This window comes from Larus michahellis, chromosome 3 (genome assembly GCF_964199755.1).
Source record: "Larus michahellis chromosome 3, bLarMic1.1, whole genome shotgun sequence".
Taxonomy (NCBI): domain Eukaryota; kingdom Metazoa; phylum Chordata; class Aves; order Charadriiformes; family Laridae; genus Larus; species Larus michahellis.
This window is the reverse complement of record NC_133898.1, coordinates 9,584,585-9,611,130: the sequence shown is the minus strand read 5'-3', so window position 1 is coordinate 9,611,130 and position 26,546 is coordinate 9,584,585. Positions and strand designations below refer to the sequence as shown.

Here is a 26,546-nt window from a genome sequence, read left to right as displayed (position 1 = left end):
GCGTCGCGCCGACCTAAGGGAGAAGGTGGCACGACGACGTCATTTCTTGCTTGGAGCGCGGGGCGTGACGCCACGCGCGTGCTGCGTAACGGTTCTCGCCCCCTCCCCGCTCCGCCCTAGTCCGTCGCGACCGAAGCGCGGGCGGCGGCCAGGCTGCGTCACCGCTCCGTGACGACGCGGAGGCGCAAGTCTGGCGTCACGGCAACGTCACGCGGGGGAGGCGGGGCGGCGCGTTGCTAGGCAACGGGACGCGGGGCGGGAGGGGCCGCCGCAGCCGCTGCACTGCGACAAGGCGGGGCCGCCGGCGGGGCTCCCGCACTGCCCGCGCGGCCGCATCCCCCCCCCCACTTCTCCCCATCGTATTGGCTCTCCCCGGCGGGAGGGGGCGGTGTCTCATCGCCCGCCAGGCGCCGATTGGCGGCCGCCGCGCCCCCTTCCCCTCCCTCGCGGCGCTCGCCCTCCCTCCCTGAGAGGGTGGGGCCGTGTGTGAGGGCGCCCGTCTCCCGCGCTTCGGGCGCGGCAGCTGAGGCGGGGAGGGGACGGGAAGGGGCGGCCGGCGTGTCCCGCCGTGTCGGGGAGCCCCGGGTCGGCTCTGCCGAGCTCCTGAGAGGGAGCGGCCGCTCCGGGCTCGGCTCCGCTCCGCCCGGCTCCCGGCGCGGCGCTCGTCCCCTCAGGGGAGCGGCGCCGCCGTCCCCGCTGTCCGCTCCAGCGGCCGTTGCGGCTCGAGGAGGAGCCGCTGCCCGTCCCGCAGACCCCTCGCCTGGGAGCCCGCCAGGTAACCCCTGCCCTGGGTTCCCCTTCCCTCCGCGCCTCTGAGGGGGCCGGCAGCCGAGGGGGGCTTCTCTCTCGCAGAGGAGCCGGCTGGCGGGCGGAGGTCCACCCCCGCCTTATTGCGCGAGGATTTTGCCTCAAAAACTGGGATCAGTGTGGTTTATTTGTTTGGTTTTTTTATTGAACTACCTTATCTTAATTTCTGTTTGACTAGTATGTGGGCAAACTGCAATCAAAGTTGCTGTTTCCCCTGCCCCCCCCCCCCGCCACCCCCCCGCACCATCACTTTATGGCATTTAGGGTTCAGCATGAAACCCCACGCCCATCCCACCATCTTCACCTTCCCGCAGGTTATGCACGTGCGAGGGGATAGTAATTCTGGTTTAGGTCGATTCTTTGCTTTAAATAAAAAAAAAATAATAATAAATCAGTCTTGAATGAGGTGGTGCGTTTCTGTAATGTAAACCAGCTTCCTGCATAACGAATTAACTATTTAAATCATATCAGTTTTATGAAATATCAAAGTGTTGGGAATCTTTTACACCACTTAATTTAGAATTCTAAGTATTAATAAACAATTCCTATTGTCACATATCTTTCTATATTGTGGGTATCAAATGAGTTGTTCAGAATTGAACAATTCTGCAACTTTTTTTCTCTTATTTCCATAGTTGAGGAAGGGGTTAACTTGAGCTTTAATTGCAGTAACAAACTGGAGAGATTTGTGGAAGTTGCCTGTTCTCTCTTAACAATATGCTTTACCACAGGCTTATGTTGCTCTTACGGAGTGCACCACTCTTGCATGAGTCAGAATCTTGTGTGTGTCTTTAACTATGCTGACAGGATTTCCTAAAGGACGAAAGGCAAATGTTAAATTTCACGTATAAAGCCACAAAGAGGAGTCCCATGCTCTTTCCAGAATAGAAATAAAAAAACTTAACTTCTGTATTCTTGTAACGAAGTATGCTGCTTCATTTATCTTTGCAGTAATAAGCATATATAAAACTGCATTTTAACATACAGAATAAGTGGATTAAAAAAATAATATTTGAGAGACAAAGGCTTCATCCCTTTTGAACATGTCATTACGTTTTAGAATACCTGTCATCCCTTCGTGGTCAGGTTGCTTCATGTTCCACAGTGCTGATGTGTACATAAACTTGTTACCAGTGAAGTGCTCAAAGCACACTGTATTTTTCCCTTTAAATTATAGACTCTAACTATTGCAAAATAACTGCTTTTCTTTCTTTCTTTCTTTGATTACCCAGCATAATCATATCATAGAACTAGTCCTTAAAAGGGTGATTTATGGAACATTGACATCGCTTGTAATTTTACTTTCATTAAGCATATTTTATGGCTCAAGACCAGAAGATTCTAATAATCCTCTAATATTCTAATAATCATTTACTTATCTCATTCAAACATATTTTTAAACCATCTGCTACATGCTAACAAGGTAGCACAAGAAGTCGGCTTCGTATTTTATAACCGCTCAGGTTTGTCACTGGTGCTGACCTGCTCTGGCCCGGTTATTTCTTTTCATAACAGCAGAAATGGTAGATGCTCAGTGGCTTAAATATAATTGGTACTGACATCTGTCTGTGCACTGAAGGTGAGAAGTCTCCACCATGGAATCACCACAGTGACACCACTTGATAGTACTATGAGGATGAAGGCGAAGTACTCAATGACTGAAGGGGCTGCACTACCTTTACCTTTACTGGTATCTATCTTAATTGGAAAACTTGGGCTCATATTGTCTGTGAAGGACCTTTGTCCTTTAAAACTGGTTATTTGGCATGCTTTGCAATAGATTTAATTTAGATAGAACTGCTAAAATGCTATGATTTTTTCCTATTGGACTTGTTTTCTCTGTTGTGTTTGTGGCTCTGTATTTTATTTTATTAAAACTCATGAATATATGAAACCTAAGAGTTATGTTGGTGGGTTCTGGGCTTTTTTCTTTCTGATGGTTTCATTCAGCTGCTCTTTTGAGAGGTTGAAAGCTTACAGTTGCCTGCTATTGTGATTTCGGTTTCTACCAACAAAACAAAGCAAAAAAAAAGGGCTGGAATAGCTTCTAGAGTCTGAAACAAAATCAGTGCTATTTTGTATATTTTCAGCATCTTTTCTTTCAGCTACACAGCAAGAGGGCAAGGCGAAAGAAACATCTCTGTGAAGTATACTTTTAGTAATAAGTTATCATCTGTCATCTAAGTGTATTTTCCCTGAAATTCTCTATAATTTTTGTTTTGTCAGTCAAAATTCTGTATGTGACTTTTGGGTTTTGTTATTTATATGATCCGTTTAAGGTACTTTGGAAAAGGTCCAAAGTGCTTTCCAAATATGAATCCTTACTAAGCTCTTTGGCTGTGCATTACTTGAATATGAAATGATTGATTAATGCCTGCAGTTTTATCCCAGCATATGCTAAAACAGTGCTTTGAACTTTTATTGTGTTTCCTGGTGCTATACATAAAATTCATTTACAAAAAGAAAAAAAAACACCCTAAATATAATGCTTTTCGGAAATTAGGTGAACTGCGTTTTTGAAATATTCACTGCTGTCCTTACATGCTTTGCTCTGGTGTTCAACTTGAAGCTGAAGGAACAAGGTTTCTTGGCCTGATAATTTGTGGTGGGTTGACCCTGGCTGGACACCAGATGCCCACTAAAGCTGCTCTATCACTCCCCCTCCTCAGCTGGACCAGGGAGAGAAAAATATAATAAGACTTGTGGGTCGAGATAAGGACAGGGACAGATCATTCACCAGTTACCATCACGGGCAAACCAGACTCGACTTGGAGAAAATGAATTTAATTTAATTTATTAACAATCAAATCAGAGGAGGATAACGAGAAATAAAAGCTAAATCTTAAAACACCTTCCCCCCACCCCTCCCTTCTTCCTGGGCTCAACTTCACTCCTGATTTTTCTACCTCCTCCTCCTGAATGGCACAGGGGGATGAAGAATGGGGGTTGTGGTCAGTTCATCACACGTTGTCTCTACTTCCTTCCTCCTCGGGGGGAGGACTCCTCACACTTTTCCCCTGCTCCAGCGTGGGGTCCCTTCCACAGGAGACAGTCCTCCACAAACTTCTCCAACATGAGTCCTTCCCACGGGCTACAGTTCTTCACAAACTGCTCCAGCGTGGGTCTCTTCCACGGGGTTCTGTCCTTCAGGAACAGACTGCTCCAGCATGGGTCCCCCATGGGGTAACCAGTCCTGCCAGCAAATCTGCTCCAGCTTGGGCTCCTCTCTCCATGGGACCACAGGTTCCTGCCAGGAGCCTTCTCCAGGGTGGGCTTCCCACAAGGGTCACAGCCTCCTTCGGGAATCCACCTTCTCTGGCATGGGGTCCTGCATGAAAAAGAGCATTCACGCAGGTCTCAATCATGGGCTGCAGGGGAATCTCTGCTCCTGGAGTACCTCCATCCCCTCCTTCTTCACTAACCTTGGTATCTGCAGGGTTGTTGCTCTCACATCTCACTCCTCTCTCCAGCTGCAATTGTGCAGGGTTTCTTTTTTCCCCTTTCTTAAATATGTTATCCCAGATGCGCTACCACCGTTGGTGATGCGCTCAGCCTTGGCCAGTGCTGGGTCCATCTTGGAGCCAGCTGACATTGGCCCTGTTGGACGTGGGGAAGGTTTCCAGCAGCTTCTCACAGAAGCCACTCCTGCAGCTTCCCAGCTACCAAAACCTTGCCACGCAAACCCTAGCTAATTGGGAGTTATGAATGCCTTAGGAAAACTCAAAAGTCAGGTCTTCAGGATGAGAGATGAAAGACATCCAGGTGTTGTGTTTCCTGGCTACAGAGAATTATTGATTGCCCTTAGCTGGGTGCCCTCAGTTGGCTCCTACATAATGGAAGTCAGGTGCACAAAACAAATTGGCAGAGCAGAAGGAGACCAAAGGTAAGCAGTGGAAAGTTTGGGGCAAGAGACGAGTGTATTTGAATGTAAGTAAATTTAAATTAAAATGTCCCTCTGTAGCTTAGGCTGTTTATTCTGAGACTGTGGGAGGCCTTTTTTTGCATTGGAGGGTTCAGTGGTGGGAATCCCCGCTGGAATCAGACAACTCAAAGGAATGGTGGGTAGTGCCTGCTGCTGTTGGTTGGGTTTGGTGTGTTTTGCACATCTGCTTCTCCCCCTAGGTTTTTGAGGATGCAGATATGAATACATAAGTTTTGTCAAATAAAACCTTAGTACTCGACTGTAATGTTGTGGTAAACATTTCCCATAGTAACTTACAGAGTGCTGCTGTTAACCTAGATCAAGCTTTAGCAAACCTTGCAGTAAGACTTGCTAATAACATTTTCTCTTCTAGGCTTAAGTAGCCAAAGATGAGTCGTGGATTTTCAGAAAATAATAACTTCCCATATGACAACAATCAAATGGTTTTGGATATGATCCTGTGTTCCCTAATTGGTGTTCCTCAGCCTATCAACTGGGACAGTGTGGCAAGGCTGGTTCCAGGATATACATCTAAAGAGGTGAATTTACTAATAAAAGATTTTGTATACTTTAAGCAGTACTTCATGAAGAAGAAAACATCTTTGGGGGAGGGAGGGAAATTGAAGTTCAAGGAATGTGGTTTTTTTTCTGAAGTAATTTATACCTAAAGAATTGAAAACGTTACATGAGAAGTAGATTGAAAAAAAAATTATTTCTATGAAACCTGAATGTTGAAATTAAGAAATACATTCTGTGTTTTATTTCAGTAGAACTGATACAGAATAAGAACAAAAATTACTGGAAAGTAAAAATTAAAGTGAAATAAAAAAAAAGGTAGTTGTGCTAATATATTTCAAATTACATAGCTAAGATTTTAATGGAAAGGATGGCAGTACCCGCTAACCTCATGTAGATTGTAGTATACTTACTAGCAAACCTGATAACTTTCGATACTTGTCATTACAATTCTAAGGAAGTATGAGTTACAGATCTCCATTAGGTAGTTAAGAGTGTTGTTGCCTCTTGCTTGGTCCTACAAGATGTAGATTTTTCTTTCTTTGGTTGGAATAGAGTTGGAAGAATCTAGTACCTCTCTCTATATACTAAATCTTTCTGGATTGCTGAATTTTCTGGTGAAATGCCTACTTTTTTTTTTTTTTTTAATAATTTTTGGGGTTTTTTTCGTTTCTGAGGGGAAGTAAGCTAAAAGAGGAAAATGTCTTTTGCCCTTGTGATTCAGCAAAGCTGGAAAAAAAACAAGCCAACTGTCTTTATTTTCTTGCAAACTTAATCAAATGTGTCAGCTCACATTTATAGCATTGCTATTGGGCATCACTGTAACCTTGTATTTAGAACATTAAAAGTGAATGATTGGGTGTAGGAGCTTATGTGGAATGTTACTGCCTTCAAGTGCTTGGCAAACTGCTTGGGGGAGGTCTCTGCTGTTTACCGTTCAATTTGCAGACAGTACAATGCACATTAAGCAAAGAATTATAAAAGTATCAGTGAGCTCTCTCCTCAATTGAGATAACATGATTGATTAGTACATGTCTGGTTACTGTGTTTTAAAAGAACAAAGTGTCTCAAATATGTGGAGTCCCTGTTTAAAGCAATTAAGTAAATGTATACCTGTGCTTTTATGTGTCTGTGGTATGTAGTAGACTGGCATCCTTACAAATTTGAGACACTACATTAATATCAGAAGGATCTCACTGTGTGCATCTCTCCCAAAGGGGCAGGTGGCACACAGCAATGTCAGTTAGCTCAATTGAAAATAATTAAAAACAGCTGCTTGAATGGAGCCTGATGAGCTGTGTCACAGGAGAATCACCTGTAGAATTAAGTAGATTTACTTGTACCTGTGAATTACTTGTGTGTAGGATTCTGCTGAACCAAACCTGTAGTTGTCATTGTATCAGTACAAATTTACAAAATGGAAAGACTTTCTAGTTCGTCAAAACATGGAACGGAAATCATAAAGTAAAAGAATAATAATTATGAACCAATTACCATAGCTACTTTTAATAACATTTGACAATGTTTATGGTAAAAGAACTAGTTACAAAAAGAGAATTTAAACTCTCCCCATAACTTTCCCTTTTGAAGATCAGGCTTAAAATCACAGGGTTTAAGGAAATAAAGGTTGAAATAGGTTCCATCTTGTTTTTCTCTTTCTGTTAGAGTATTTAATTATGGTAAATCTTACTTATTTTACTGTATATTTATGTACTTTCCTGATACCACTAGCTAAATAGGAAGCATTGTAAGTTTAATATCATAACTGTTCACATGCAAAAGACAAAATACAGTATCAGTCTCAAATTATAGTTATTAACAAGGTACTGAAAGCTGCTGCTTCATTGTCCTATCATTTAATCTTATGACAGTGTGCAAAAAGGTTTGATGAACTAAAAAGCAGTGGAAGTTCACCTGTTGACAACCAGTATAATCCCCTGATGGCTGCTGGTGCGAGTCCTGTGGAAACTTTAGCTACGTACATCAAATCTTCCTTGCTCGATACGCAGACAGAGTTTCAGGAGCCTGCTATTGGGCAGGATTCCATTACTATAACTGGTATGTTTTTAGTTATTCTGAAATATATTGGCTTTGATTGTAATCAGCATGTGCATGCTTTCCTGTCCTGAGTGGTAAGGCGACCTGGGAATAGTACTTGTTTATCTTTGAAAAAGAAAGTTGAGTATAAATATGATGTATACATGAAGTCGCTTTCAGTTAGTTTAGATTAAGAATCGATGTTTGTTTGGGTATTTTTAATAGCTTGTCCTTCCAAAAGGTATAAATCCTGATGCTAAATCCTCTGTTTAGGATTTTTGGTGGGGAGAGAAAATTACTTTCCTGTTTTGTATCCCTGGTGTTGTACTGTTCAACCTGCAGCCATTTTCAATCACGTTAATCTGTGTTATTAAAATGATTAGCAAGTTTTGTGTAGAAAAGCTGCAGAAAGTTGAGAAGGTGATCCCTTGAGATCAGACCCTTCTTTCCCAGCAAAAAGCCCTGTGTTAGCCATGCTGCATCCCAGTAATAATTTGGCAGAAGAGGACCAGTCCTAATAGTTGTATTTCAATCACAGCACAATTAAATGTTGTTAACATCTCCTTAAGTACTTCTCCTGTAAGAAGTTGTAATTAACTGTGCGATAGTCATTCTCTGATTTTCATTGTAGGCTGAGATGTTTTCAGCACCTTGTAGGGCTTGGTAAATGTGTTGCATGAGAAATTTGCTCCAGTAACGAGTAAACAATTTCTGTGTTAAAAATAAAGCAGGCAGTGCAGTGTTTAAACAAAATGTTCTCTGTGATGATGTCCTTCACAGTGCTGCAGCTTTCTCTGTAAAAGAAAAACAGCTGTTTGACCTTTGCTGGAGAACGAATAAAATGTTTTTAATAACTGTAATCAAGAGATGATATTTGAAAACTGTATATGGAGTGTCTAGACTGAAAATGCTTCCAATCAGCTTTCAATTATGTACTTGTTACATGCATGATGTGGAATAAAAGCTTCTTGTACCCACAGGTGGCTACTTAGAAGATTAGTAGCTTCCCAGTAGGCAGTTAACAAACTAACTCTGCTTATAGAAGTCTTTAGGCAATTAGTGCATGTTTTCTTTTTAACAATGTAATACATGTAATAAGTATTAATGCAGTTAAGTATCCTAATGTTTCCTACTACAAGATCCTAGCCTGAGATTTTTCTCTGTTTCCTTTGCGACTTTGGCTAAATCATTTTCTCTTTATTATGTAATCTGTTGATATGAAACTAGGATAATTAATCTTTTTCTCACAGGCTTAAGTGAACTCACCTTCTTAATATTTGTGAGATACTTCTGTATTTCAGAGTTGGGGATTTGAGAAAAGCCTATTTATAAATGGGTTTTGTTTAATTAATTACTTCCTAGTGGATTTATTCACATCTGCTTATTGTTAGGATCGAGAATTTTGGGCCTGGTTGAATTTGTTTGTAGACATGAGTAACAGCAAGAAAAAGCAATCAGACCAAATTCATTTTGAGCTGGATTCTGGTTTTGGCTGAGTTACAAAAGCTCATTTATTATTTGCTAATTATAAGGCAAACTACTGCAAAGTCCCTCTGAATGCATATTATGTCAGGGAGTAATCATGGAAAATCATGACCGTATGGGTTTTCATCAGTGGAAGACAAATAAGTGCCCTTCTGTTATTTAAAAAAGGTAAGATCTTTCCGACTTAGAGGCAAGACGATTGAAGTTTCACATTGCAGCGATCCATTCATCATAGTCAGGAAAGTTATTTGATGGCTGAATGCTGGGCTTGTCTTAATCCTTGACGCAGAACTCGCTGGAATTGGTGACTGGACTTCACTGCGTTTTGTGTCCAGGTTCCACTGCACGTAGTGCATTTATGAAGAGAACCTATTCATCCTTTCTTCCTGGAATAAGCTTTATGATGTAGTTCTAGGACCAGGCACATTTCATCGTTTGCTTTCTTTGAGCATTGTTTTATATAATCTGATGCTTTAAGCCATGTATTTGAGAAAGTTAGCAAAAATGCATCTTAAGAGACAAAGCTAATGAATTATGGATAAGAAGCAGAGTTAGTCTCAAGTTGTTATATCATGGCAGCAAAGCTTCCCGAAAACAGAAGTTTTGATGAGACAGTCTTAAGACCCACATCCCACAAAAGCAGACAAGAAGAGCTAAAGGAATGTATTGCATTCCCAGAAGGAAATGCTGAAGACTCTGCGTGAATCTTACTGCTTTCTATGAAGACAGGACCAATCTGGGTTTGCAGCCAAGTGTTTGGGCAACCCAGCAACGTTGCTGGTCTGATTTTCCAGTGCGTGGCATTTGGAGCAGGAATTTGGATTATCTAGTAGCCCTTATGTTAGCACAGATTTCTTGCTAGTTCTGTAATGTTGCTCCACCGTGAGAGCTGTACTTCCAAGTATGTGTTTCCAAGATGCTGAAGAGCAAAAGGTCAGGCATTTTTGTTCTAATGCAGCCTTTTTTCCTTACATTTAAGGAAGGTCCAGCACAACCTCCACAAGGAATTGTTCTTCAGAATCTGAGAAAGGTCCTGTGCATAAAGTTGGAGAAAGCACTGACGAAAGCCAGGGGTAAGAAGATCTTTGTGTGTTTGCTATCTAGGAGATTATAGAACTGACAGATGTCTAAATTGCTCTTACTTTTCTACTATCACAAAGAAAACAGCTGGGAACATCCGAAATTTTGAAGACTTACATTGCTACAGAATACTTTGGTTTGAGAATTTCTTACGTGCAATAAGACTAGCTTATTTATAAATCTGTCCATAGTGACAGAGTGATGGATCATTGCTGTGGTGAGAATGGGAAACGTAACCTGATTTTAAAAAGGAAAGAAACAAGACTGATGCTCAATAACATTTTAATTAAAAAAAAATGTTCTGTGAACATAGATTTGTCCTATCTAAAAGCGGGGAAAAGAAAGCCATAAATGAAAAATGCAAATGAAAAATTCTACTACGAATTCAAGTAGCCACAGACGTCCCTGTTTATCACACTATCACATCCCTGTTTTCCATGCTGTACAAGTACACGTAGAATAAGGTGTTTGTTGGAAACCTAACAGTAGCCATCTTTCTGTAGAGACAGCATTTACTGATTCTAGCTTTGACCTTTTCTGAAGAAACAGATGTTTTAATATACAATGAAATGATTTTAATTTCCACAGATGAAAATTGCTATTGTATGTTGTTATTGTCCTTGGTGCCTCAGTAACTTAGGCATATATATCTGCTAGAAATTTTCTTTCTCCAGTCCCTTAACTTAACAATTAAATCACGCTGATTTAATTGTCAGAGGATATGCATTGTCAGAGGATATGCATTTGTGCTCTTCACCTGACAATGCTATCTGACAATAGTTTCTATTAATATTTTGTATGAATAGTTAATAACTGAAATTTATTTTCTTTCTGTTAATAAAAACCTGTCAGTGACATCAACATTGCAAAGTGTGATCCAGATTTGGCAATGAGATCTTTGTTGATCGGTTTCAGCGGCCTAATTGGCGTATGGTTCTTAATTTGGTTTGTGGCATGTTTTCTTTTTTGAGGCCAAATATGGTGATCCATGTGTGCGATGAAGCAAAAAACCTCAAAGAAGATTTTGTGTGTCCTCGAGACCTTTTGATTTCAGAAATGAAATACTTTGCTGAATATCTGTCAGTGGATGCCCAGCGCTGGGAAGAGGTGGACATTTCGGTGCACTGCGACGTTCACATCTTTGACTGGTTGATAAGATATGTTAAAAGGAACACCAAAGATTCTGAAGCTAATGAAATGCCCACTTTAGGTAAAAGAAAAGTGTGTAAATCATTGTTATAGGTTCATTATGTGCTGTACTAAGGGAAGATTAATGTTTTTGATGCAGAACAGCCCGGTCTCTTTGTTTCTGACTGTTGCACTGAAGCTTGTCATTTGTTAGAAAAGTGTTGCAACAGATATCCTCTGGTCATTGTAACAGATGTCTCCGATTTGTCAACATTGACAGTTTTGAGGAAACATCCTGATAGTTGAAGCTGTGAAAAAGTTCTAATGTGTTTTGGGATCTGGTGCTTTTAATTAAGATTCCTCAGACCTCCTCTTAGTAAGAAGAGTGGCAGTTTTAAAACACTGATGATAGTTGGGTTTTGTTTTGTTTCCCCTCCGCTCCCCATCTGTACAACAACAGTATTTTCTAAAATTTCAATGCAGTCTGATACCATGGTAGAAGAACTTTTGCCTGTATGAATTTGAGGCAAGTTTTTAATATTTTTATGAGCCTTGGTTGCCATATTTAAAAAATGTAATCAAACCGAGAGATTAGAATTATAGTTTGCAGTGCAAAGGTTATGTTAAGCAAAATCTCAGCTGGGTATGGTGGCTACACAGGGAAGTTAATCTTGTGTAACTGTTTTGTCATTGTATCCCTGTGAAGCCACTTTTTCCAGTTTTTATAAATTCCAGCTTGTTTTAGTTGTACTCTGGCCACCTAAATGATAGATCAAAACTTTGTTTCTTAAGATGGGAAATGCTCTCCATATTGGAAGATTGAATGACAGGTTGATTGGTAAAATAATACTTAGAACAGATACTAAATATTCAGAAGGAGAAATGTGATGTGAAATTATCAAAAGAATTAATGTAAAAAACTTTTTTTTTTTATTGCCTTTTAGAACCATCAAATGTCATATCAATTCTTATTTCTTCTGAGTTTTTGAAGATGGATTCATTAGTAAGTATTAAAAAAGAAAGATTCTCTGCCATAAGGGCACGTGTGTTTAACAGCTTGTTTGTTAGGCTTTGGCTGTTACATAAACAGCTGACGCAAGGAGAAAATGTTGAGATTTTACCACCTTTCTTATTCAGTGCAGGAATTAATATTTGCAGAACCTCAGTGCAAGATAACCTACAGGGTAAGTTATTTATAAATGTGATAGTGGGATCATGGATTTGCCTTCTGGTGACCGATCTAAGTAACATCAGTATCTGACTTCTGATAGGTTTTATTAAAAGAGATTATTAAATCAATGAATACCTTTGTTTTTTATCCTTTTTATGTGAATGATGCTTCTGCAATTTAGGATCTGGTTTTCCAGCTCTGTATAAGTAATATCTGCTGACTTGTTTGTTTGTCAAAAATTCTGTCATTGGGGTGACCCACAATTAAATACCCAGTAAACATAGCTGTTGAAGTTGAGATCCAGACAATACTACGTATAATGAGTACCGTGGTTCTCTCTTTACAAGCAATTGGAAGGCACAGCTTGTTGAAGATGAAACATTTGTGGAGTTGTTTTCTGGCCTGTCAAAACCTTTTGGAGGAGGACATAAACTAACACAGAATCACATCAATTCAGAGTCTCTTTTGGATAAATCTGAGACTTGTTTTTTATTTTTAAGTTGAACTGAAATAGTTTTCCAAAATGCCAGACACTTGGGGGGGGCAAAACAAAAAAACACAACAACTCAAAGCAGTGAGTACGTCTTTTGAGATAGCTTTGCCTAGAATTCCTTAACATTATTTTTAATGTTTCTATTTTTCCTAGGTAGAAAAGTGTATTCATTATTGTCACAAAAACATGAACGCTATTGTAGCCACGCCGTGTAACATGAATTGTATCAATGCTAATCTTGTCACTCACATTGCTGATCTTTTCACACACAATGAAGTGGAAGAGTTGAAGGACAAAAGGGACAAATTTAAGAGGTAACTTTTTTTCCCTGTAGTATACTACCAAAGTGGTGTCGAGCTTTTGGATCATTTTTCAGAATAGCTAAGACACTGGGGTTTGCAATTGTATATATACAATTTATATTCTCCCCTAATGTATCTTCAACACTAAGTATCATGATGTAGCTTCACAATTTTATATTAAAATTATGGGCAAAAGGAAATAGCTTTTTATAGGAAACAAGCAAAAGGAAATGCCGTGCTAGGGGTGTGACATAGACAAAATATTCATCCATTCTCACATGGAAGCCAGAATTAGGGTAGGGAACCTTTTATGTGATGACATGCCCCTGCTTCATAGAGAGTGGTTTGGGTTCAGCATCTTGTGAACTCTGATGTTTGGACATAGAATTTAGGATGTCTAGGAGGCTGAATAGTTTTGGTGGAATACTATTCCATATACCAGGAGTCCTGGTTAGTATCAAGATAAGGGCCAATTATTGGAGGGCAGACTGACAAACAAGCAAGGTGAAAGTAAGAAAGTATTTTAATCAGTAGGGATGAAGACATTATAACTTTTACAATTAAAGTTAAGTGTAATTTTGCAAAAAGTATTCATTAATAGAAGGGCTTTTAATCAAGGTAGAAACTCTCAGTTTATTTTGGCAAACAAAGAACGTTGGACAGAGGAAAAAAATTAAGGGATCTCTTTCCTCGCATCTTTGTAGAAGTAAGAGCTGAGTAGGCCAGGAACCAGTTATCCAAACAGATTATTTTAAAGGAACATCACATTAAAAACTAGATTCTGAAAGAAATACCGTGACTTTGAGTATCTTCAAAATATAATTGTTAGTCTCACTATACATAAAACAATTTTCAGTTTTTTCTAATGGGCAAGCTGTGTTGCTGTCATTAATAGTAAACTTTTCTGCAAGAAGATTGAGAGGCTGTTTGATCCAGACTACCTAAATCCAGATTCTCGAGGAAATGCAGCAACATTATACAGGTATGGTCTTTTTCTATTACTACTTCAGTCGCAAGGACAGTCCCTGTGTTTCAAAGTCCTGCTCTTACTCCAGTACTGCCTTTTAATTCTTTTTTTTTTTTTTCCAAATATCTAGGTGTTGTTTATGTAAAAAGCTGCTAACTAAAGAAACTGAAAGAAGAATTCCTTGTGTACCAGGAAAAATCAACATAGATCAACATGGGAATATTGTCTATGTTCATATAAGGTAGTGAAAATATATATACTAAAAATATTTCTTCAACTGTGTGATTTTAAAAAATACTATGTGTTTAGGAATTACCAGATACTCGCATTACAAAATGAAGATATATAGGTATATACTATTCATAGATATTTGAAGAGTAATATGAAACATCTGAATTTATTATATTCCCTAGCAAAAAAAACCCCATAGAACAGGGGCAGTTATGAGGTTGTACTTTGGAAATTCATTCATCAGTGTTGCTGCTGGATGGAAATGGAAACACTACAGCCATGATCACTGGGAGAGCTATTTTGGCTGGTACTGCCTTAAATAGAAAATACTCATCTAATTCTTTCATCGAAGTGTTTTAAGATACATGTAGTTGATGACAAATTAAAGGCTGCATTTCTGCAGTGTTTGTTGTGGAGTGATAGATCCAACTCCCCCAGCAGAGAAATGCTAAAGATTGTTTTCTGGACTGACTTTATACTGTCAAATCAAATATTCAGCCTGCTTAAAGGCTACTATATATACACTTTGCCAGTTGTTTTTCTGTTCTAACGTATTTGTCAGAGGAGCTTCCAGGACCTGTTCTGTATGTAAGCCTTATTAATTTGGCACAAATGTTTAATTCAACTCTGTCTCTTTGATCCATGTTTGTGAGCAGCTGGATTCTCTTCTTAATGAAGGTCAGTGCATGATCAGCTGCAGTTCCCTCCCTCCTTCCCCACATGCTCCCTTTAAAAAAGATAGTGGGAAATTAGCAATAGGAGACCTTTCTCATCAGATCTATTCAGTTCAGAACAACCAAAACACAGTTCAGGGCCACTTCCCAAAGTGACATGTATTTAGTATTACCTGCCATGAGTAATTTCAAGGTGTGGATCAAGTTCTGCCTAACAGTCAAAATAGAATGGCACCTTGCAACCCTGTCCTGGCCTATTAGGATCATTGGTGATTAGCCACGTAAAATTCATTAATTGTATTAGTTCACTTAAGCTGACTGTATGTACCTGCTACGCAATTCCTAGCATATAAATGTACAGGGTTTTAAAGTTACTCAGAGGATTATTTAGGTTCTAATTATTTGCCTTGTGGTATTTGTGACTACTTTTCTACTCAGAATCCATTTACCATTCCTTAAGCAAAGTAATGCTGGCTGCTAATGAGTTTAGGTTTAGGAACTAATACAAGCTATCTTTAATGATTTAAAAATAGGTTTATATTTATTGTTCCTTTAGTGGTGCCTAGAACGAACTTCCTGTTGGAAGTATTCCTCGCTTAGTCTAGGTTAGATGTGTATATATAATAAAAAATGTTTCAGGACAGGGCTTAAAACTGTGGGAAAACAGTAATCTGCTCTTTCTGAAGACAGCATGCACTAGGGCAGGTTTTGTATTCTCTTCTGAATTCTGAAGAGGTGTGTGTCATCACTAAGAAGGAGCAAGGTCTGTATTTTTAAGACCAAAAGTTTCAGATTCATCAAAAAGGCATGGTTTTGTATTTTCAAACTTAAATTCTTAACTGAGCAATAGCTGTCGCGTTGCAGCTACGTAGAAACATGTTATGTTGGCTTTTAAAATAAGTAAAATAGAATGGCAGTACTTTGCTTTTGTTGCACAACTTACTACTTTAAAGACAAAGAACTACAATATGACTGAACTTGTTTGCATGTGCATATTTTGATTTCTTCAACTCTGTGTATTGGGTTTTCCTCTGTTTTATAGTTCTCCTGATTTCCAAAAGGCTTGATATTTATTTTAGCTTATAAATTTGCATTATCTGGAGTTTCAGATGAATCAAGCTGTAATTCTTTATTAGTAAGTTCAGGATGTGGTGGAAGAATATAGGCTCTTCTGTCATGGTCTGAATTTAATAATGCTTGTCCCGCATTGTATCCTTCCTGTTCTAAACTCTTCTGTAGGCTTTTCACCAGTGGAGCATGAATTGTTCTGCTCCTTCTCCCACTCACCTTTCTGGTGGCAGGATCAAAACGGAGTTATGACTCTGTATGCAACCTCACCTTCTGCTTTTTCAGAGACAAAACCTGGGAAGTTCACGAGTATTTAATTGGCCTTCATGAGGAATTGAAATCTTGGCGGGATGTTTATTGGCGTCTTTGGGGGACCGTCAATTGGTTGACCTGCTCAAGATGTAACCAAGTTAGTATATTTTCAGTTGTTTGATGTAAGTGGCTTGTTGTGGGTGACTTTTGGGGGTGAGGCAAGGATTAAAGCAGTTTGGAAAATATATGGCAATAAAGCTTGGTATATGTTCTTTAGAGCGCAAAATTTTGACTTCCATAGGTAATCTCTCCTCTCACTCTCTCTCTTTTTCTTCTAATGTAGTCTTTCCTGTGTACTGAATTTTCCCATTGCCAGTACCATTCGCAGCCAGTTCTTTATCCAGGTGTAGCAAGTGCTCTGGGCTCGACTGGGACAGGAGTATATCCCTGTTGTAACCAAAAAGTACTTCGATTTGATCCTACAACCCTCCCAAAGGTACTTCAATACTAGCTCACTTTTAAAAGAGCATAACATATGGCGGGGGGACAACAATGTGTTATGAAATTGGATCTTTTCCAAAATAAGGATTGTAAATCGTTGTGGCGTTGCAAGGCGGGCTAGGACCTTGAGACAAAAGAGTTCAAAAGTTGAATTTTTGTTATTGTACTTACTGAAATCAGTACTTCCCGTTAACTCAAGTATTTGATCTTTTGTGTATATGTATGGCAGGGCTGCAAAGTGAGGGATCACGTGGTTGATTTACCTTCAGGAAATGAAGACGGGGATGCTTTGCCATCTCAAACTACTAAAATATTGAATGATCTGCTTCATCATAGAGATGTTATTGTTGTTCCTTTCACTAAGGATGAGAATAGGTAAGAACATCATATTGTGTTACTAAAACAACTTAGCCTTCAAGACTTAACATGTGTGTACATTACATTAAATTTTTTTTTCCCATTTTAAATTGGGACATAGGACTTTTTAAAGGTAACTTATTTTTTTGATTGTTTAGTTGGAAATTGGGAAGAGAAGAACAAGTATTTTTTCCTTCTGCCTTTCAAGCAGGCATTTAGTCAATCATCCTCCATAAGCATTCACTCCTATCTTTATATTTTAATGGATTGTTATCAAAATATTATGTAACTAACTTGGAGGTATGTCTTCTCTCTTGGCACATGATGAGTAGAGAAAGACCGATTCTAAATATGTGAAATAGAAAAATTTATTTTCATTTCACATCTTTCTCTTTAAGTGATTCCGGTATTGGGCTCTGTGATGAAAAAGGCATTGAATGTGATGTGCTTGTAGAACCAAACACGCCGTGGGGTCCCAAAACTGGAGAAATCAATGCTGTGAGTGCTAATGGTTTTTTTCCCCTTTTTTCTGATAAATGAGTATTTTTACAAGGGTAACTTAGACAACTTTTAATAAAAACAAAAGCCATACATTGTTGGAGGAAGAACTGCACTGCTGAGCATTGCAGGATAGCACAGGCTAGCATAAGTACAAAGTATCTGGTTGATGAAAAAGCAAAACTTTTATAATGTCTGCTGGAAATATTTCTATATATCAGAGGAATTTCTCCATATGTCTGTGCTTTCCACCCCATTCTGAAACTGATGATATTTAAGTATCCAGTTGTACTTTATACATCACATGGCAAATATTTAAATAATCACTGCCTTTGTTTTGTCTGCTGATCTATCTGGGTATGTCCATGTGACTTTTGCAAGTCTGTAAATGAAGAACAGTGACTTGGGTTGTGATTTGATTGGGGGGGGGGTTGTTGGTTTACTTTTTTGTTTGGTTTGGTTTTTTCCCCCCAAGATGGTGAAATGTTTTACTTTCCAGAGCTACCATGGATGTATGTTAGGTCAACAGAGATACTTTCTAAGGCAAGTTTAAGGAGACTGTTTATAATACTGTCTCTGGTTTAAAGAGAGCTTTCATGCAAAGATAAGTTTTTAAATTTCTGCGCCAGTCATGGATTTTTTGGTAACAGAACAATCCTGATGGTAGCACAATGCTGCTGATTTAATGAGAATTACAAACAGAGTGTCAGAAGCTCTCCTGTGATAAATAATTTCAACACCATAACAATGTGGTACATATCTGCCCCCCCACCCCGGTCCTGGTCTGCTTTTTTGATTAAAATCAGCTGTAAATATTTTTAGTGCTAAGGTTAGGCACATTAAAACATGACTCTGAATTCACTGCATTTAAATAGTCACTGGTTCACAATCTGTTTGAGGTTACTCATTCCATCAAAACTTATATATTGCTTTACTCTAACATACGACACCTATTTTTAGAATTCCACTCACTTTTTTTTTAATTCTAATTATTATTAGTTCTTTAACTTGTATGCCTTTCTCTCTCTTTCTGTGACTACAGTTTCTTTCTCTGAAGAACTGGACTTTACAGCTGGTTAGTAAAATATTTTGTTCATAGTTTTAAATATTTGCTCCTGTGCACTGGCAGAGAACTAGCTTTGATTTTTATCTTATTTTCTAATTAATTTGGTGGAAAATGCATTTTCTTACTTTTGCTTTAATTTGGGGGTTGCAGTAGAGCAACAGTTTCACAAGAAAGCATAAGCTATGTGTGAAGTACTACTTTGGCCTGAATAAAAATTAAGAAATCCTTTTCAATGTTTTTATAAATTATAACAAACAATAGACCAGGACTGCATGCATCAGTTCTTCATAGTTCGTGAGGCTGACAGAGATGTAAATCCTCAAAATCAGAAGCTGTTTGGCTTGTCTGAGATGCTTCATGTCTTCTTTATGCTGCTGCTTCACTGCAAAAGGCTTTTGTCAGAGTTGAGGGCCCAGCCAAATGCAGAGCATCGAGAGTCATTCTTCCAGTAGCACAGGATGTCACATGATTTACTGGTTTTGTATGTAAATGCTGGAGAGCAGCAGTTTCCCGCTGTCGCTCTTGAGGATTTGTGTTGCAGTCTGATGTTTCTAGTGTCCCATAGTAGGACTGTTCTTGCAAAAACATGATTCCTAAACTTTTTGAATTTGCAGTCTGTGTTAAGCTTCATCATTTCTCCTGGATTACTAAGCAGTCATTATCACTTACTTCAAAAGATGTACGTCTCAAACAACGTAAACATCACATTCCTTAGTATTTTCATTATTCTGTGCTGATGAGTTAGGAACTATTCACTGCAACCTAATCTGTTGCAGTATTGGGAGCCCATAGTTTATTGTGATATGCAAGAGATAGAAGGAAAAAAAATAATTAGGTACTGAGGTGAGTTCACAAAAAAAAGCCAACCAGATATTCTAGACTAACTTGCAATAAATTATTAATGCAGATAGCTCTGGTGTACGTTATCTGTGTGTATTTGTAGTGCGCCACAATATGCGTGCTTTGGGGTATTTAATTACTGAGTATCTCAGCAATTTTAGGCAGTTTGCAAGATGCAGCAAGCCTCAACAGAACCGTCCGTAAACTTGTAGTTTCCTGTATTCTATGATTATGGGGCTAGCTCAGACACTTGCTACCCTAACATAAATTTTCTTATTAGTTAGGAAAATAGTATAGCCAGCAATACATTGGATATTAAACACTAAAACATACAATAATACAGGTTGGAAGGGATCTCTGGTGGTCATCTTATGTATTTCCTCCCACTCTGAAAGCAGGGCCAACTTCAAAGTTAGATTCAACTTCAGAGCTATACAGCTTTGCTCAGGGTCACAGCCAGTCAAATTTTGAGTATCTCTGAAGATGGAGATTCTCCAGCCTCTCTGGGCAACCCCTTACAATGCTTGACCACTTGAAAGAAAAGTAAATAAAAATATTTATCGGTGCATCCTAAGCAAAGTTTTGAAATTACTTTCTCTACGTTTGAGAATCATGTTCTTGGACCTAACTGCGCACAGTTGTGTCACTAAGATATATGGAGCTAGGTTTGAAGACAACAACTTCAGGACAGATTTAACGTATTATTTAATAGGAATCAAGCCTCACTTATAATCTGTGACACTCTGCTCCTCTTGGTTAGAAACAGCAGTCATTGTTATCTGAAGAGGAGGAGTACACCACTGGCTCAGAGGTCACTGAAGATGAAGTGGGGGATGAAGAAGAAGTATGCAGGAAGCCAGGTACAAGTCTCTACGGTTGTCTGCTCTGGGTATTAGAGATAGGGATTCAAGGCAGCAGAATTCTTCTGTAAGCAAATTTTAAACATTAGGCATTTTAAACAAAATGTCATTTAAATTTTATTTCTAGTTTTTCTGTGCTTAGGTACAAATTACCTCACTGCTCAGTGCCATCAAAAATCACTAGCAAATAAGGAAAGCTGCAACTATTCATGTCTGAGATGTCCTCAAAGTTGATCAAGGGCATATTTTGCAGGAAAGACTATCAAATTACTTTTATGAAGTTTTGCAGAGATAAACATTGGAAGAAAAGGCAGTAGCTACATGACTATATTTTTGCATGCCATTCCTGCCCACCCCACCCCACGCCCCCCCGAATATTCTTCCAGTTAGATAGTGGAATGACAAATGAATGTGGCTAGAATTGTGTCTGCATTGAACATAAGCTCTACATGATCTAAAAGGATTTTGGGTTTTTTTTTTTTTTTCCTTGTTTGTTTTTAAATATAAGGAGTTTGGGAACATGGAAAGCTAAAAATCAGCTTCTCCTTTTCACCCTAGTAATAAGTCATTTGAACAGAGGCAGTTCTTTATTCTTTTTGTCTTGACTCAGAGGGATTAGAGTGTACCAGTTTGTTTGTTTGGGGGCGGGGGGGGGAACTTGAATTAAAATTTTTGTCGTTTGACTTGAAACTTGTTTGGTCTGATATCACTCAGAGCTTGTTGACTGAATTAGTATGGTCAGAGACGTAGCTTGTGTGTGCACTTGCTTTTCATTTTGCAACAGAAAAGTTGTGCAGTTGTGTGTAACCACTCTGCATTTTAAATATGTACTTGAGTTCTTGTACACTTCTCATAGAAAAGTGTGTGAGTAATCTGTGTGTATTAGCCCGCCTGCAGTACTAACAAAGGGGAAATAGCCTGTTCATTTACTCTGTTTATAAAGGAATAGGGGAGAAAAAATTATTTTGTAGCTGAGAAAATTCAAGTATCTGTGATGGTATGATGTTTCTTCAATTAGCTGGGAGAAAGGAGAAATTGAAGAAATCCTACAAGCACCCAAAGAAAGTTGTTTCTTCACCTAGTGTCCAGAAAAAGGAGAAGCCATCTGACAAGGTAAAATCAGAGCTGTGAAACTAGCCTCTCTGGCTGGGTTGAATAATGAGGAATTCCCTTAAGTTTTGGACTTAATCTTAAAACATAATGTGTTTTTCTTTCTTTGATAGTCAAGTTCCCGAGATGCATCTCCATTCATGTAAGTAATTTTCAAAGTCCTTGAGAATGTATTCTAGTATATCCCTTTATCCCTTTTTGTAAACTGTTACTGATGACCTTGTGTGCATCTTTCTTTTCTAACCAGCGTGAGTATGCAGCAGAACAAATGGGATGCCTCCAGGTCACTAAGATTCAACCAAGATGCTCAAAGAGAAGACGGTCTGTTCTTACCTGAGTTTAGCTTTCACAAAGTTAATATTATGCAAAGAAAATTGTTTTTTCATATAGAGATGGGTAATTTTCTTAAAATATAGCTACTTAGAAACCTTTAGGTGGAATTTATTCTCTGATATAGCAATGGTTTTTGGTGTGGGTATTTTTTTTTTTATAGTTGCTTCTCATTTGGAAGAGAACAGATTTCAACTAGGCTAATCGTTACTAATCAGCTGTATCCAAACCATACAGCAATCTCAGGCTCTGGTTCCAAACTGTACAAAAATATTCATACAGCTAGGAACTCCTCCTGGAAATGTTGGGATTTGATCGGCATTTATAGGCAATCTCATCTATTCTACAGGAGAAAAAAAACGTATGTGGTAGGAAAATGGAAAGAAAATCCACCATATAAAACTATACATTGTAGTCTTGCACACAGATTGAAAAATAAATGGGCAGGATTGGGAAAATATTGGAGAGGAGTTCCAAGTTTGCTGGAGAAAAAGAAAAAACACAGGTTTAGATGTGTATGTTAGCGTGTTTTATGTTCTTTATTTGGAATGTCAGCACATAACCTACAGAGATGATAGTTGTGTCATCTGATGGCTACATAAGTATGGAAATAATTCTTCCTGCGTCCCCATGCCGTTTGTTGTCTCTGCAGATAAACAGAGATAAACATTCACTTCTCTTTCCCAGTCTTTCTGACTAAAAAGGTTCAGAATTATATTAGTTTGTTCCACCTTTTTTTAATCTCTCCTGAGATTCTCGTGCATTTTTGCTGGTCTGAAAACCTCTGCCTCAAAACCATTCCTGTAGATTTTGATCTCAGTGTAATGCCTCAGGCTGATTCTGGTGTCTGCCAAGAACGCTGGTGAAGCTACATTATGCATCAGGATCTAGGGTCTTGATTGTTCGAGATTTTTATATAAGCTGAAAAGGAAGCTACTTTTACAAATAGAATATCACTAAGGTGTGCATCTAATTCTTCTCTCTCTTCTATTAAGTAGCAAGGGAAACATCTGTTCTAAATATTCTTTCTTATTTCTGACAGATCAGAGAAGAATGTCTGAGATTACAGGGCACTTAATAAAAATGAGACTGGGAGACCTTGATCGAGTCAAGTCGAAAGACAGCAAAGAAGTAAGATTTGTCCTGTCACAATGTAGTGTTTACCAAGTGAGCCTTGGTAACAAAAATACATAACACAACTGACAATGTCATCTGTTCAATACTGAAGCTAAAGAACTGAATTTTATCAGTCTTCCAAGCATGATTTTTGGGGGAAAATAGTTTAAAATAATATTTAAAGTTCGCTGCCTTTAAAATCTGGGCATGGAAAATAAGATGGGTTTAAAAGGTTTCAGTACTGGGTTGTGATAATGAAACCAAGTATGCCATAGGTTTTGTTGAATATTAGTGATTTTTATGAAAAGTCACTGATTAAGTGGCAAAACTTTATTTTTTTTTTTTTTTTTCTGGATTCCAGTATGCAGGAGGCATTTATTCTAGACTTGAAGCTCAGATAAAGGCCTCAGCACAGGCCAGTGCACGACAAAACAACGCTGAGAAGAATGCCAGGTAAGATAGTAAAATATAAGTAAAAAGCAGAATGTGGACTTGGGGGAGTGGTGGGTTTTGTTTAAAGAAAAAATTGCCTCGTTTCATACGCTTTTTTGCGTATGCATCCCTTCCAGCAGGTTAACCATATATGATGTGAAAGCTTCATTTTTCAAATTAAACTAGAGCTAAGAGAATGGAACTCTTGTTCTCATGCTGGAAGAACTGCTTTATAGCTTGTGTGTTGGAAGTTTGGCTGCTGCTCCAATATAAATTTCTGTGAAATTATGGATAACTGAAAGAGCTTTAGCCAAGATTCCTTAGCCTATTCTTTGGCCTCCTTCCAGAAACAAACCCAAAACTCCCCACACCAAAACCCTACATTACTGCATATTGGTCGTCTACACCTTAAATACATAAAACAAAAATGAACTGAGAAGCTGTCACACTGCGTGCGGTTGTGGAGCATAGAACTGGTCATAATTTGGCCAGCAGGTGAGCCCCTTGAGCTGAAGTTTATAGTGGAGTTGCTGACAAAATTTTAAGGGATGGGCTGGAAGCTTCAAATAAGTTGTCGGAGGAATTTCTCGCAGGTCTTATTTCTGTCAAAAAAAAATGCATATGACTTTCTTTCTGTAGAATTAGTGATTTCAAAAGAAGATATTTGACATCGCAGTTCTTCTAGCTGTGTACCTTTGTACGAATATGTAGTTTCTGGTTACAAATATCCTGGCAGAAAGGTGACTTTCTCAATGATAGATTTTGAGAGTGAGATTTTCCGCCCCCCCACCCCTTTCCTTCTCTCAGAAGACACTTTAACATGAAAGTAATTTCTAACAAATACTGTGCTAGAGAGCTGGCTGGACAATTTAAAATTCTAGCAGTGATAACGTACATATCTTTCTTATGTGTTCTTAAATCCAGGTCAAAATCCCGTTTTGGTCAAGGCCGTCCAACATAAGGACTCATGAAAAAACTTTAGCCAGAACATATTACTGCTTCCTGAGACTGTACTGCACTCTGACGTATGGAGAATGCACATCTCTGAAAGCTTTCCAGTTGACTTATTTATTACTTTAAGCCTTGTAAATTATTTTGTGCGATAAATGATTGCAAATCCAATAAGGTCTGTACTTATTTTAATTGTAAATATACGATTTCTTAAATTTAATTGCTTTTTTTTAGGCTATTATGTTAAGTTGCATAGAAAATATTTTATGAATCTACAAAGTTAAATTATCAGACTAACTTTATTTATGGGGGAAGACATAAATATGCCTTTTAGTATGCTAGAATACTGAAAAGGAAAAAGCAAGACTACTGAATTCTGAATACAGTCAGCAGCGTTAACACAAGTCGCCTAGAGTATTTATATTGTGCAGTATTTGATAGTACATTTTAGGTCAGTCTTCTGGGGATTTGCATTTAAAGTCCGTGATGATACCTGTGACTTAGACTAGCTTAATTAATGCAGTTCTGAGGCTTCCTTCTGCACATCACACAACTCCCATTGGCGTGAAGGTGGGCAGCAGGTAGAGACTAGACCTCCAAAGATTATATAAATGCCACGATGGTGCAGTATTGCATCTTGCATGTGAAACACTTGCTTTACTTGTGTGTGAAATCAATACTCATTCCCATTCCACATCTGACTCCTCTTGCACAATACACTATTTTGTTCCCTTCTAATATCCAGACCTTAGGGTGCGAAGCAGTTCTGTCTCTTAATGATGCTGTGCCACTTAATTTCTGAGCAGATATGCTGTAATTCTGCATCTATTAACAGAGATGAATCATTATGAAGAATTGTGCATGTACATCTTTTGGGTCTAGTTACTTTCTGAAACCTGCCTGCATAACAGTTTAGAAGTCAGATGCACTTTCAAGTTCTGTATTTGGAGCAATAGAATACAAGTTTGTCTACATGTAAAATCCAGGGCTACCAAAACGAAATAACTTGCCTAGAAAATATGTCACATATTAGCAAAGAAAATGGCAATAATGGCAATAATAATGGCTGAATTCAAGTAAACATGTTCTGACTTTTTGAAACAGGTAGAAAGCGCGCTCAGGGAAAGCTTATTCCAGACCACGGCTGTACAATAAATTGTGAGTTTGGAATTAAGTCAGCAAGATCCTGGGTAGGAGGGTGGGGTGGGGTAAGGAGAGGGAGATCATTGTTTAAATGCACTCTTCTCTCCATTCAGGCTTTTTTTGTTTGTCTTGTTTCTCGAGGATTTTCAATAGGCTTTAGAAAACTAGGATAGCAATACTTGAAAAGACTGCTTTCAAGGTGGAACACTTTTATTGAAACAATTAAAAATGAATGTTGTCTACTGTGTGTTTTGTCTGATGCTGTAGCAAATTTGGAGGCCAATGAAACCAACAGGCAAAACTGTGGATTTCGATGGCTTTGATTTTGGGCAGGAGTGGTAACTTTGCAGGAGTGCTTTAATCTGTATCAAATAAATAAGGCTTTATTAATGCCTCGGGTCTGTTTGCGATTAGTAATGCAGTTTTAAGCACTTACAGTAAACACTGGAAGACTGCTTGTTGTTTGTTGAACGAGGAAGTATTATAAAGTCCACCGTGTATGAAAATGCAGTAGAAGTAAGTGTTTTGCTACAATTTTGTGACTTCTGCTAGAGGATTGTTCCAAATTCCCATGGTAAACTTTGCTATGGAAGTTGCAGGCTGCATGTATGTGTTTAGTTTTCATAGAACTACTGACTAGAAGAAAAGGGAAAATTCCGATGGTTTTGTTCTGTGAGAAAGTGCCAGTTCTACGTGCCAGTATTGTTTTGTTCAAAAATATTTTTGAGCATATAAAAATAACATACATGATATGCAGTCTATCTTTTTTTCCCCTTGCCAACCAGCTTGAATTTTTATCTTGTATTAATTTTGAAAATTTGTCTTGGTTTAATGGAAATAAATGTTATTGATTTAAGAAGTGTGTGGGGTTTTTTTATAGACACTTGTAAGAACTAAGTAAGTGCGTAAATGCTGTTTGATAGTCTCAGTCACATGTGTATTTGTGATTAAATTGCAGCATCATAGTACAGGCTTTTTATGTGTCAAGAACAGGATACGATTGAATATGGAGCTACTCCAAATCTACAAGAAAAGAATTTTTATCTGCATTGAGTTTTGAAGCTGGATTAAAAGTTCATGAGTGAGCTGCCCTACAAATGACACAAGTATGCAAAAATATCAAACTAAGCTGTGTTAAAAACATGTTCAACTTTGCCTTCCACTGCCACTGTGCTGATCACACCATTTAAACAGTCTGTTAAATCTATG

The 26,546-nt window shown here is 38.5% G+C and overlaps 1 protein-coding gene across 2 annotated transcripts; it reads left to right on the top strand.

Annotated features, from left to right (window-relative positions):
* The first annotated feature begins 462 nt into the window (after nt 1–462).
* On the top strand, nt 463–26,191 carry SANBR (SANT and BTB domain regulator of CSR). Of its 2 annotated transcripts, XM_074578523.1 has the most exons (21): nt 463–775; nt 5,103–5,268; nt 7,117–7,303; nt 9,747–9,840; nt 10,819–11,057; nt 11,920–11,978; nt 12,793–12,953; nt 13,837–13,923; nt 14,039–14,149; nt 16,167–16,290; nt 16,477–16,629; nt 16,864–17,009; nt 17,390–17,489; nt 18,532–18,564; nt 20,156–20,255; nt 21,274–21,368; nt 21,479–21,507; nt 21,613–21,686; nt 22,738–22,826; nt 23,173–23,264; nt 24,168–26,191. In XM_074578523.1, the coding sequence occupies exons 2-21, from the start codon at nt 5,119–5,121 to the stop codon at nt 24,202–24,204; spliced, it is 2,160 nt and encodes a 719-aa protein (XP_074434624.1). In that variant the 5' UTR covers nt 463–775; nt 5,103–5,118; the 3' UTR covers nt 24,205–26,191. The 2 variants fall into 2 exon arrangements, with proteins under 2 accessions (XP_074434624.1, XP_074434625.1); XM_074578524.1 differs by lacking the exons at nt 463–775; nt 7,117–7,303 and having other exon boundaries at nt 5,139–5,268.
* Nucleotides 26,192–26,546: the final 355 nt, after the last annotated feature.

Excerpts from the sequence above, each read along its gene's own strand:
- SANBR (XM_074578523.1), top strand. The coding sequence starts at position 5,119 with ATGAGTCGTGGATTTTCAGAAAATAATAACTTCCCATATGACAACAAT. Across the intron at positions 17,010-17,389 it reads TTCACTAAGGATGAGAATAG|TGATTCCGGTATTGGGCTCT; the intron begins GTAAGAACATCA and ends TTTCTCTTTAAG. Across the intron at positions 20,256-21,273 it reads AGAAGTATGCAGGAAGCCAG|CTGGGAGAAAGGAGAAATTG; the intron begins GTACAAGTCTCT and ends TTCTTCAATTAG.